Source organism: Pseudopodoces humilis, chromosome 27 (assembly GCF_049639895.1).
Source record: "Pseudopodoces humilis isolate 2021_Gansu_Grassland_sample_001 chromosome 27, ASM4963989v1, whole genome shotgun sequence".
Classification (NCBI taxonomy): Eukaryota; Metazoa; Chordata; class Aves; order Passeriformes; family Paridae; genus Pseudopodoces; species Pseudopodoces humilis.
Window position 1 is genome coordinate 3,590,449 of NC_142226.1, and position 12,784 is coordinate 3,603,232.

At 45.3% G+C, this 12,784-nt stretch overlaps 1 protein-coding gene across 6 annotated transcripts in view; it reads right to left on the reverse strand.

Moving 5' to 3' along the window:
• The window catches only part of LOC102105881 (zinc finger MYM-type protein 4), a 42,569-nt gene extending 40,494 nt beyond the window's left edge, over positions 1 to 2,075 (reverse strand). For all 6 annotated transcript variants that reach the window (XM_014258524.2, XM_014258523.2, XM_014258522.2 and 3 more), the window contains exon 1: positions 1,972 to 2,075. In XM_014258524.2, coding sequence (XP_014113999.1) covers positions 1,972 to 2,013 — 42 coding nt within the window. In that variant the 5' untranslated portion in view covers positions 2,014 to 2,075. The remainder of the gene's footprint in view (positions 1 to 1,971) is intronic.
• Positions 2,076 to 12,784: the final 10,709 nt, after the last annotated feature.

A 12,784-nucleotide genomic window follows, 5' to 3' on the forward strand; every position in this document is an offset into this window, starting at 1 on the left:
TAATGGGAACTGAGCCACTGTGGGAAAGAGCACGGGGATATGCAGGTCTTCCATGACCTTATTAATTATTGGGAGATCTCTGTGTGCTGGATTTACAGTTTGCTAATCTCACTCCTCACAAGCTCCATCAGCCTTTGCAGCAGCTCAGGATTCACTTCTCCCCATGCTCTTCAAGAACATCTTGGCACAAAAACAGCTTTGGGATGATGCCTCACGGACAAGTTGTGTTTCCTCTCCTAACTTAACCTGCCCAGGACAACACCACTTTCCTGGATCATTTCTAAATTTTACTGAAGTCCTCAGCTTCAGCAAGACTAGAGAATGTTGTCAATGCTAACAGGACAAGAAGCTTTCCATAAGCTAAAGGGACACATGAAGCAATAACTGATGGAGACTTCCAGACTTGGCACCCAGGGAATAATTAGCCAACAGAGAGAGAAATTGTTTTTCCTGAGACCAATAAAGATTATATTGACCGGATATTTGTTATTCCTTGGTGGGTAACTGACAGGCTTGAGAAGAAAAAAGGCAACATTCTCTTTTTCTTCAGGTGACACCAAGTAACTCTACAGATAAACGGAGCATGTCAAGGCAGTGAGCATGAAGAAACCAGAGACACCAGGATAGACTGCATGACCTCTGAGCAACCTGCTCCAACACTTGACCGTCCTCATAGTGTAAAAGTGTTTCCTTATGTCCACTAACATTTCAATCACTGGCAATGAAGCTTAATTCAAGATTTCTCAAGTTACTGTCCTACATGCAGCCATTTCCCCTCACACTTCTTGCAGCTAGATAATATTTGATTCCCCCAAAGACCTGCATGTTTATGTACTTTCTGTGAGCAATTCCATAAAACTCCTGGAGCCTGTGTTTGAAAGACACGGGTCTAAGAAATTCACAGATAATTTTCATTCCCTAACAGCAAAACAGTCAGACATCTACACAACTCACCCAGTGAGACCCTGGGAGGTCATGTTCTGTTTGGTAACAATTAGTTTCAATGTTCATCAACAATTAGTTTCACTGTAATCACAAGTTTCAAGTTCCCTGATACAAATTCAGCAGTTAAACTTGTCTCACATGCACCAACAGACAACTTGAGCCTGTGCTCCTCTTTCCCAAGGCTGTAGAATGGCAAAGCTTCTTGGGAAAATGGAACTGGACAGCTCAGTCTTATAGTGGGCTATGGACTCTTCCATGAAAGAACAAATACCGTTTTCCTGGCAAAAAACTTTCAACCAAACATGTGCAGGAAAGAGGACTGGAGTCATGGCAAGATTATTTTTAGCACTGCTTAAAACATTCACCTATGGTTCCTTCAAAACTACAAACTGTTGGCCACAAAGAACCTTCCACTGGTTTAAGAGATGAAGTAATTCTTCAAGTAAAGTTGGACTTGATCATCTTGGAGGTGTTTTCCTACCTTAATGATTCTATGATACTGAATAGATGAGAATGGACAGTGTGCTTACAGACCAAGAGGTGACAATGATGACCCAGGTTGTGAAAGACCAAGAGCTGGGATGTTCATGGCTAAAGGTACTAGCACAAGGGTTTACAGCCAAGTCCTGGAAGGGGCATGGCTAACAGAAGTCACTCAATGGCTACAGCCTGAGCACCCAAGAATTGGATGGTGCTGCCATCTTGACTCACTCTGGCCTGACATGGACAACTGAAATTAAGAGGAGCAGCAAGGACATCCTGCTTTAAACAAGGAGACAGACGGTGACGACAGCTCCTGGTTAGCTGCAAGTTTATTATTTAAGTGATGCCAAGACGCTCGTGGCGATGATGCTTGGACACTGCCCTGGGGGAGAGGAAGCTGAAGGGCTCCGAGGCCGGAGGGGCAGCGCTGCCGGCCTGGGGCAGGGCAGCTCGTGTGGCTCGGTGCCCCCGGGACCCCCGGCGGGGCCGCGCCTCGCCCGCCGCATCCCGCCCCCGCCCGCGCCCCCCGCGCCCCCCACTCACCCTGCTGCGGGGGCCGGGCCCCTCCTCCTTGGCCTCCGCCATGTTGCGCCCCCCCCAGCTGCCCCAGCCCGGGGCGAGGGGCCGGGGGTCAGTCCCTCGCACGCTCCCCCGCTCTCTGTGGGGCGGGGGCTCCGTGGGGCTCCGTGGAGCGGCGGGAGGGGCTGAGGGGGGCCCGGCGGTCCCCCGAGAGCGGCGGGGGGGGGGGGCTCGGACCCGCCAGCCCGCGCCCGCTGCACCAGGAGCTGCCCCGACCAGCCCAGCGCGGGGCCGCTCCGCGCATGCGCCGCGCGCCTGCGCGCGCCTGCGCAGGCGCGCGGCGGGGACTCAGCGGGGCCGCGGCGTCGGGGGTGCCCCGGGGCGGGGGGGGGGACGCTCCGGATCCCACGGCGGCATCGGCCCCGGAGTTCCGTCACCGTCACGGCGCTTCCAGCGGCCACGCGGGGGCAGTGACCTCGCGGCGTGGCTGCCGGGGCTGTCCGGGTGGCGGCAGGTGGTCCGTGGTCTCTTGGCTCCTCAGGCGACGCCGCGGTGAGGGCCCAGCCAGGCCACAGCACCGCCCTCACGGCCCCCACCTCACCTGTTCAGCCTCTTGTACCTCTGCTGCGTCATTCGTGAATTAATTCGTTTTGAATTAAGTGATTTTTCTTCACTGACTTTAACGTTTGTTGATACTGTTGCAAAATGTGGAATATGTAAACATTTCCTTAAGGGTGTTCTGTGATGTTCGATGTGTGCGTGCTTTCAAGCCTCATCAACAAGAAGGGAGGTTTAATCAGTGGAACAAATAGCAGCTCACAAGCTCTAAGTAATGTCCAGGTGTTAGAAAAACAAGTTATTGTTGGTAGAGTTGCCTTGTTAAGGTTTAGTCCTGGACATACTTCATGAGCTCAGACCTCGAGGGAGTTAAAACCTGGGGAGAAGGATGTGCCAATGATGGTGGACACAGGAAATGCACAATTGATGGGCCACAAAGACATCTGGCAGAACTGCCAAGATGAGGAATGAACTAATAAACCCAACCTGGCAACGGTGCTGAATCAACTCCATCTGGGTGAAGGGTAATTCTGGCAGGGGGATATCACAACTGCCAACTTATGGACCACTGACCCAAGAAACCCAAAAGAAGAGAAACATTGAGCATGGCACTAATTAGTATGAGAAGCAAGAGAATCGTTAACCAGTAAAAGGCAGAACACTAATTAAAAGAGAACTATGTAACATGTAGCCAATGAACACTGATGGCTTATTAAGAAAACCTTTGAAACCACGTGTGAGATACAGATTATGGAGGTTTTTTATTGTGAGCAATGTCAGACATTGCCAGCACCAGAAGTTGATAAGAACAATGCATTCCTGTCTCTTTGATAATTAAATAATCTATCTGCTAATTAAAACTTGGTCTTAAAGGAAATCTCCACTTCCCAGTTTATCTGATTTGCACAATTACAGGCTGGTGCTGAGCTGCAGCTGCATTTCAGTGGTGACTGAATTGATCAGTCACAGTGAAACACTGTCCTTCAGCTGGCCTGAAATGCTGGATACAGAATATTTGGCTTCATTTAGGAAATCCTGTCAGGTCTGTCTTAGAAATCATGGAATTCCAAGGACAGAGAGATAATTAATGTGATAATTTAATAATTAATACAATAATCCTCACCCTCAAGTCTAAATTAAAATAATCCTTATCCTGAAAGCTAAAAAAAAAATCTAATTGATGAGTTGTTTTGTGAAATTTCTCAAAGAATTTTGTTTTTTTTTAATGGTAAAAGACGTAATATTTGAACTGTGAGCCTGATGTGAAATTTTATAGTGATTTAAAAAAATAATTTTATCTTTAGATAGCTACAAATTAAAAGAATTAATATTTTAATCATTTTTTAATGGGGACAAAATACAATGACAATAAAAATTTAATAGGGATTTATATTTAATTTGTTTAGGAGTTGGAAATTCTAATACAGTCTCAATATAGGGCTGCACATGTCAGGGCTCCCCAGATGTTGTGCACAAAAGTCCACTGTGAACACACACGTGTCCTAAAAGCATGTGGGTTACAGCACAGGTGTGCTCTATGTGTGTGGACCAGCTGAAAATGCATGGATTTCTCACTGGGATTTTCTAGGAAGACAGAAAATAGAGAAATAAAATGATTACATAATAAATATAATAAAAAATAAATATTAACATAATTAAAATGCTGAGAAATTCAAGTAGGAGGAAGACCTTAAAATTTTGAGTTTGGTTTAAGAATGAAGATATTTAATAAAATAAACTTGCTTTTTCTTTTTACCCTCTGGTTTCTGAGGCTTTGCCAAAGCTGCCTTCATGTTTTCAGGCTGGAGTTTAGAAACTGTGCGTGTTTTTGTGTTGACTAAACCTCAGTTTTTGTGTCATCCCAGTGCCAAATGTTCAGCCATTCAGGATAACCTCAAATACCAGGAGAACTCCACTGGCATCACAAGACTCAACAAAACTACTGTAACATCTTGGAGCTACGTTGTAGATTTCCAAAGCATGGTATAAAATGAACTTGTTTAAGCATTTTATTGGGAACAGACATCTTTGTGTCATTGCATGATTCTCCTAAGTAAACCAGGGTGTGATGGAAATATCTGAACTTTCAACATCCAACAGAAAATGCTTTCAGATCACTGTATGAAATATTCTGTGAGAATTCTGTCACTACAATAAGTCATAGATCAGCCACAAGCTGTTGAAATCTCTGCCTGCTGCAGGTTTGCTGAGGCTGATACTACAATGGACAGATGAAGAAGTGACAGTGAGAACCACCATTTAAAGCTAGATCAACCCTGGTGTGGTCTGAGATATCCGAGCCCATTCTCTGAAGGGTGTTGGAACCAGAGCTGGACATTCTTCAGCTTGTTTGGGCTCTTGACTCTTGGGTGTTGTTGGCCCAGCTTTGGGAAGACCTGACTGTGGCCTTCCAGTGCCTGAAGGGGACAACAGCAAAGATGGAGAGAGACTGTTTCCAAGGGCCTAGAGTGACAGGACAAAAAGGGTCATTGCCAGAGGACAGGGTTAGGTGGGATATTTGGCAGGAGGGAACAGGGGGCCCTATGTGGTCACAAGTGGCCCTGGCACAGGTTACCCAGATGAGCTGTGGCTGCCCCATCCCTGCAAGTGTCCAAGGCCAGGTTGGATGGGGCTTGGAGCAGCCTGGGATAGTGGAAGGTGTCCCTGCCCATAGCAGGGCTTGAAAAAAGATGATCTTTAAGGTCCCTTTGAACCCAAACCATTCCATGATTCTGTGATTCTACATGAACTGTCTGTGCACAAATGTGGCTAAAAGTAGATAATGTGGTGGTGACTCCAGCAGAACAGACCAAGATAAATGCCTGGATAAGGTAGGGAAAAGATAAGATTGTTGCACAGTATTGTTTTTTAATTGCTTTTTAATTCACCCCTGGAGTGTCCATATTCCAATCTGCTGCACAATCCTGTGTGAGACTATTCCTCTTTAAACCAGTGACATTTAAAAAGGAACCATGAAACCCCCTCCACAGGCAGGCTGCAGTTCAGTGAACTGGATGAATGATCTTTGCACATCCCCACAGGCATGCACAGCTGAATATAGATCACCCAGAAAACCTGCTAGCTGTATGGAGTGGGGCTGGGCACTCCTGCAAACCTGCCAGCCCTATGGGCTGAGGCTCAGCACTCCTGCCTCTGCTCCAGTGTGGGGTCTCTCCAGAGAATTCCAGCTGCAGGTGGGACAGCCCTGCTGTGCATTTCAGGCCAAACACAAATTAATAACAACAAATAATCTTGTTTCCTTTCCAGTGAGAATCCAAACAGGACAGCTTTGGGAGATGGGCTCAGGAAAACATGGCTGATGCAGATGTTGTAGCCACAAAGAATCATGAAATTGTTATGTTGGAAAAGACCTCTAAGATCACCAAATCCAACCATCAACACACCACCACCACCATATTCACCACTAAACCATTTGGTGCTTATGCACTCCTTTGTCCTTGTCATGGACTGAGAAGGGATGTGGAGATGAGCAGCAAGTGGCCTTTTCTGTCCCAGAGATGGACAAAACTGTGGAGACCTCTTAATTTTAGGTGCTTGCATACTGCAAACTCTTTTGAGGCAGGACTGTAATGCTGTAAGAAAATACAGGGAATATTTCAGTGTAAAAACAATTGCAGTGGTGTCTCCTCTTGAGCCCTGTGCAGACAGGGGAGACCCAGGGACAGTGAGGACGTGGGTTTGTGTCCCAGCTCAGGAGCTGCTCTGGCTTTATCCCTCCACGTGCTGGGTGGGATTTGCGTTTCCCTGGAGCTGGTGATGTCAGGAGCTGCCACGACAAAGGGGAACAGGAGACTTGGAAACAACAAGGATCAAGGAAAGAGAAAAGCCAGGTTTTAAAAAGCGAACGCTTAGTCATAGAGACACAGACGCACGAGGGCTGGCAGGGGCCTATTTCCATCCTGAAACTCCCCCTCATTCCCAGACTTGCTCTGGCTGTGTTTGCTGTTGAGATAACATCCCCTTCCCCCACCACCCACAGATAACCGAAGGAGCAGCCGTTGAAAAAGGAAAAAAAAAAAGGCAGTTGCCTTGCTCTGCCTGCAGGAGAAATGTCAGGAAGTGTCTGGTGGTGGGTGGGATGAAAGGAGGAAGCTGAACTCTAAAGAGAATATTCTAGCTCTGCTTGTGCAAACAAATGCCCCTCTATAATCTGCTTGATAAGAACATCCAGGAGCAGGTCCTCCTGCAGGAGCATGGAGTAAAGTAACTTACGCACCTCTGAGTGATTTATTTGTACATGCTGAATTACCCCCAGCACTCCATGAACTGGAGGGGAAAAGATGGAAACGGCTCGGGAAAAGCACAACTATCATCAATAATTAATAGTGCCTTTTTGTAATAGGAATGATCCAATATTAATTATGAAGTTAATTTCTGTTTAGATGGTTTGTGCATGTGTATGAAATTTGGACCAGGATTTAAGTTCAGTGCAATCATGCTTTTATTCTAATTACAATAATTATAAATCTATTTTGCATCCTCTTTTTAAGTCTCAATAACACAGGCTTTTGTTTCCAAACATGCCAGACAGCAGTTTTTGCACACCAAATATGGCAGCTCTCAGCTCCCCAAAGTGAATCTGGTCATAAATACAAAAGAAATTGTTTTGATTCATTGTCAGTGTGCAAACGCAATGTGAAAACAAGCGCAGAACATGGGTCAAGATAAGTACTTTGGATTTCTAAAGTCACAGAGTCAACAGGGAGGAAAGAACTTAATTGCACACATCATGAAATATTTAAACAGACAGTGACCAACGTGCAGATGTGGGGTGCAGACTTTTACAGCTAATTCTGTGTTACAAACAGCTGATGCTGCTCTGCGTCAGGGACTCTGTATCTTTCTTACTCTGGAGCCTTAAAAATCATCAGTGCACCATTTTGAAGCTTATTTTTTTGTACTGGCGTTCTGTTGGGAAAAATTCTGTGGCAGAAGCACAAAACCCAGATGGAGAACTGAATTTCTTATTTAACTGTAGACCACCAGCTTGATGCCCTCTTGGGACATAGGTGCATCTCATCCACAGCAGATTGGTGGGTAGAAGTTGCCATAAGAGCAAGCAGAAATTTTCTCTTTGTTGCACTTGGTTTTCTTACACAGTCATTATCTATTTTCTAGCTATATTCATGCCTTTCTTGTGCTATCAGAACAGACTTACTGGAAAGTTTTTCAAATGAAAATCCAGTTTATAATAACAGAAGTTTTGTGGCAGATCCTTTTGTTGAAGCAGAAGAAAGGAAATGTGAGTTTTCTCTTTGGTTTTGGGTCTTTCCTTTTGTTTTTCTATCTGCTCTTGTCTCCCTGCAGAAAATCCAAACTTCCACCCCAAGTAAACCTCCTCCCTGTGACAGCCCTGTGGTCCTTCTCCTTGAGAGAATTTATGCTGGCACCAAGCTCACCCTGTGAGCCCCCAGTGTAAAATGGGGTGAGATCAGTAAAACCTGCATGAGATATTTCAGACTGCTTGCAGGCTCTGCTAGCCATCATACTGTGATGTTTAGATCTTATTATCTGCCATAATAAGATGCCAGAACTAATTTTCAAAAAGGGAACTGTTAGACTTTTTCAAAATCTGATTGTGCTCAAGGTCTGGGATAGATGTCAAGTCTTTAGAGCAGTAATCCCCTGGGAAGTCTCTTCAAGTGCCTGATGCTACAGCAGGATTAATTTTATACTTGTCTTCTGAGAGTCACTGAAGAATGACATGAATAACCTCTGGAGTTCTTTGGCCATTTTTGTTGTTTGCAGACCTCATCTTGAATCTGTATTGGAAATTACTGCCCACTCACAAACTCTAGTTGCTGCCTTCTAGTATCATTCTCAATTTGTGCTGTGACTACATCACTTTTTCAAAATGCAGAGCAAAATTATTTATTTTCATATTTCCACCATTTTTTTGTTATGAGAAAAAAAGTTTTAACTTTCTGTTCCCTCTTTTGTGTTTTTTGTGTTCTTTTGTGTTTTTGTGTTTTTTGTAAATGTCAGTGTATTGAAAAAATATGTACAGAGAATACATTGCCAGTCTTTAGATTTTTGAGAAAGTCATGGCAGCCTGATGAAATACAGCACTGTGAATCTACTCCCTTCTGCCCCACTGACATTCCATGCATAGCCAAACATTAACCAGAGCTCAGCTCGGAACTGCTGGGATTTTGCAGAGTTGATATATCTGTTTCCATGTTTGTCTCTGAGAGATGAAAGAACAGGATTCTCTGTAACAGTTACATCCCATTCTTGCCACATATTTATTGTTTCAGAATCCTACACTGGTTTGGATTTGAAGGGACCTTAAAGTCCATTCAATTCCACCCCCTGCCCACCTTCTACTGTCCCAGGTTATTCCAAGCCCTCTCCAGCTTGGCTTTGGATGCTTCCAGGGATCCAGGGGCAGCCACAGCTTCTCTGGGCAACTTCTGCCAACCCTCACAAGGTAGAATTTCTTCCATAAATCAAGCCTAAACTTCCCCTCCTCAAAGGGAACCCATTCCTCCTTGTCCTGTCATCCAGTTTCTGATGCAGAGTCCCTCTCCAGCTTTCCTGGAGGCCCCTGCAGATCCTGAAAGGTGCTGTGGGGTCTCCAAACAACCTTCTCTTCTCCAGCTGAACAACCCCAGCTCTCCCAGGCTGTCCCCATAGGGAAGATGCTCCAGGCCCTTTATCAAATCCATGTCCCTCCCCTGCACTTTCTCCAACATTTCCATGTTCCTCTTATATTGGGGGCACCAGAACTGGATTCAGTACTCCTGGGCAGTCTGAGAGAATCCCCTTGCTTCTGGCCTTGCTCCTTTGGATGCAGGCCAGGACACAGCTGACTTTCTGGTCTGCATCTAAAGGATCGTGGCCAGAAGGTGACAAGATGTGACAGAGTTTTAAATTCTTTTAATTGAAGATGTACAACATTAAATTCTTTATATTAAAAAAACATAGAATATTAAATTCTCTTGATAGATGACATAAATGCTGTTAACTGTAGGGCAGTGGGATAAATTCTAGTTATGTCTATCTCATTTCTCTCCACAGCTCAAGGACATGTCTGGATTGGCAGCTTTGTAATACAACTGTGCTGAGTGTTCCTGCAAGGCAGGGAGCATCCTTAACTCCAATTAACATCACTGAGAATAGAGGGCTCTTGGAGCCTCTTGGAAGACAGTCTTGACGTGCTCAACTGTCCAAGGATCACTCTGCCCACTGGCAGGGCAGCTACTGCTGAGAGAGGAGACACAGGCAGCAAGAGGAGGGAAAGACCAGTTTATCCAGACTGCATGATCTTGTCAAGTCACAGAACTTCCCAACCTCAGAGCTTTCTATATTTAAGCCTACAGGTATGTTTGTCGTTGTATAGAGGAAAAACCTCTTGGAGAGCAGATTTAATCTGTGCTCAAGGAGAGGTGAAAACAGCACTGGAGGGAGAGGAGAACCCTCATCACTGAGTGCCAAGGAAAGTTGCTGTGAGCTGAAAAGCCACTGCAGCAGCTCTTGGCCACTCCTGCCATCCTGCCTCAGCTTCAGGTACCAGGTAATGCTGTTGCCATTTTGCTTCCTCCTTTATTCTAACAAAGGTCATGCTTCTTCATGACACTGTGGTGAGCCCCAGAACGATGCAATGTTCTGCAGCAATCCCTATTCTTCAGGCAGGTTTATACCAGTGCACCACAGACTTGGATTTCGGAGAGTCTTCAGCAGGACAAGGACTCTACCCTGCACCTTCTGGGTGCCTCCCTGCTTTGATCTCCCTTCCCACTCTTCCCTTTGCTTCATGATTGTTAAAATTCCTGAGCACCTCTAGGTCTGGGACATACTGGAATTTGTGCACACAGCCCTTAAACTGTTTTCTTCTTGGTCAAAACAGTTCAGGGAATGCCCAGGGAGTACAGACATGGCATCTCCTTCCAGAGTTTAATTTCTTCTTCAGTGGGAAGGGATGTTAGTGGGATTCATGTTTGTTTGTACTAGGGACACTTACAGAACCTCATGGGGTAATTATTCCTAATTAGCAGCTTGGACACACGCTGCTCCTTCCTTCTACAATCTGCAATTAATAATACAGACATAAGTCAGATTTCTCCTTGTCAGTCTTGTGTTTATGTTTATAACAGGAGGAAACAGTTTAGGGAAAAAAATTAATCTGAATCAATCACCTGCTGAGATCCACACAGGGATTACCTGAGCATTATCCTGTGCTCGAGGCAGCTGAGACATTCAGAACTTTGGGCACCTCCGTGTCAGCCCGATTCCCTCTGTCATATTCCTCTAAGGTCTTTTCCTCATTAGTCACGGACTGCTTCTTACCACGGCTTAATTCAATTTTTAGATCAGTTGTATCGCATGAAAAAATCCTCAGAAGCAGTAACACTAGTGTTATTTTTAAATAAATTAAAATTTTGAGGGCAAGAAAGGTCTTGAGTTCTTCCTTTTTTGCTTCTCTCAACAGCCCCTATTAAACTGAACTGTATGTGTGCACCGAACATCCCAATAAACAGAACCATGTGAAGGATGGAGAAATACTTCAACTCTTACCCCAGGTGTCACAGAGAATTTCCAGTCTCAGATATATTTGTTTACAGTGGAACATACTGGGGAGAACATCCCAAGCTTTCTTCCTCAGTGGCTGTTTTTATATGAAACCAGGCAGTTGCCCAGCACAAACACTTACAAAACAGGTGATTGTTAACAGAAGTTGTTCTTACTTCAAGTCCTGCTCAGGCATCAGTTTTCTTTGATTTGAAGACCAGGATAAAGACTCATATTGCAGCTGCAAAACTCTTACCCTGGCCTTTATTAGATCTGGCAAGATTCAAAGCCACGTCGTGGACTTCAGATTTTGTTGCATAGATTTTTCATAGAGTCACAGAATCACAGAATATCTCAAGTTGGAAGGGACCCAGAGGGATCATCAAGTCCAAACCTTGGTCCTGCCCAGACACCCCACCAACCTCACCCTGTGCCTGGGAGCGCTGCCCGAACCCACCTGGAGCTCTGGCCCCTTGGAGCCATGACCCATTCACTGGGGAGCCTGGGCAGTGCCCCACCACCCTCTGGGGAAAGAACTTTTCCTAATATCCAACCTAAACTCCCCCTGCCACAACTCCAGCCCTTCCCTTGGGTCTGTCCCTGGTCACACAGAGCAGAGGTTTGAGCTGCCCCTCCCTTTTTCTGTTTTGATTTTTATTGTACAGATTTTTTCAGAATTAGGAGAAGAATTATACCCTTTCTTTCTTTTGAAGAATGATAAAAATTAAGCTCCTGAAAACACAGTTCACTTATACTCAAGATACAACAAAGACAATCGCAACCCTTTTCCACTCAATGCAATTTGTTTCCTGAAGAGACTGAACGAGATGTGACAGCGAGGCGATGCCTGTTGTTCGTGTGTGATAAGAGCCAGTCCCAAATTTGTTCTTGCAGTGATTAACCTTTGAGACACCTCGTGGTGGAAACACTCACTGCCGGCAACAGGGCCACGGCCAGAATCCATTTCAAAACAACCTGGAGTTTCCATCCTCCAGTGCTTGGAAGTGGCTGAAGTCCCACAGCTAGTATAACATTGATTCAGGGCTGGATCCATCTGTGGCTCCTTTTTATTAAAAAAAAAAGTAAAATATAAAGCTGCAGTGACATTTCTTTTGGTGCTGTTCTACGAGGAAAGGTTGGGAGAATTGGGATTGTTCATCAGGCAGAAGACTTCGGGAAGACCTGATTCTTTCCAGTACCTGAAGGAGCTGACAGGAAAGATGAAGAGAAACAATTTACAAGGACAAAGGGGAATGACTTCCCACTGCCAGAGGGCAGGGCTAGACTGATATTGGGAAGGAATTGTTCCCTGTGAGGGTGAGAAGGCCCTGGCACAGGTTACCCACAGAAGCTGTGGCTGCCCCTTCCCTGGAAGTGTCCAAGGCCAGCTTGGGCAGGGCTTGGAGCAGCCTGGGATAGTGAAAGATGTCCCTGCCCATGGCAAGGAGTAGAACAGGGTATGCTTTAAGATCCCAACCCAAACTACTCCGTGATTCCATGATTCCATGAAGAATTAAACTGGCCTTTGACTTCCCCAGGGTATCAGAAATATTTATGAGTTTGATGATGTTTTATCACAGCACTTCCACAGTTCCAGGTCTGTGCAATTAACATGGGACTTTCCCTCGGGCTTCACATGGTGTTTGATTTTGTTATATTTCAGACCTGAAACTGAATGTGAAACATTCCGGGGAGCTTGAGAGGGGGGTGGACTCAAACACTGATGAAGGTATGAAAACGTTGTGTA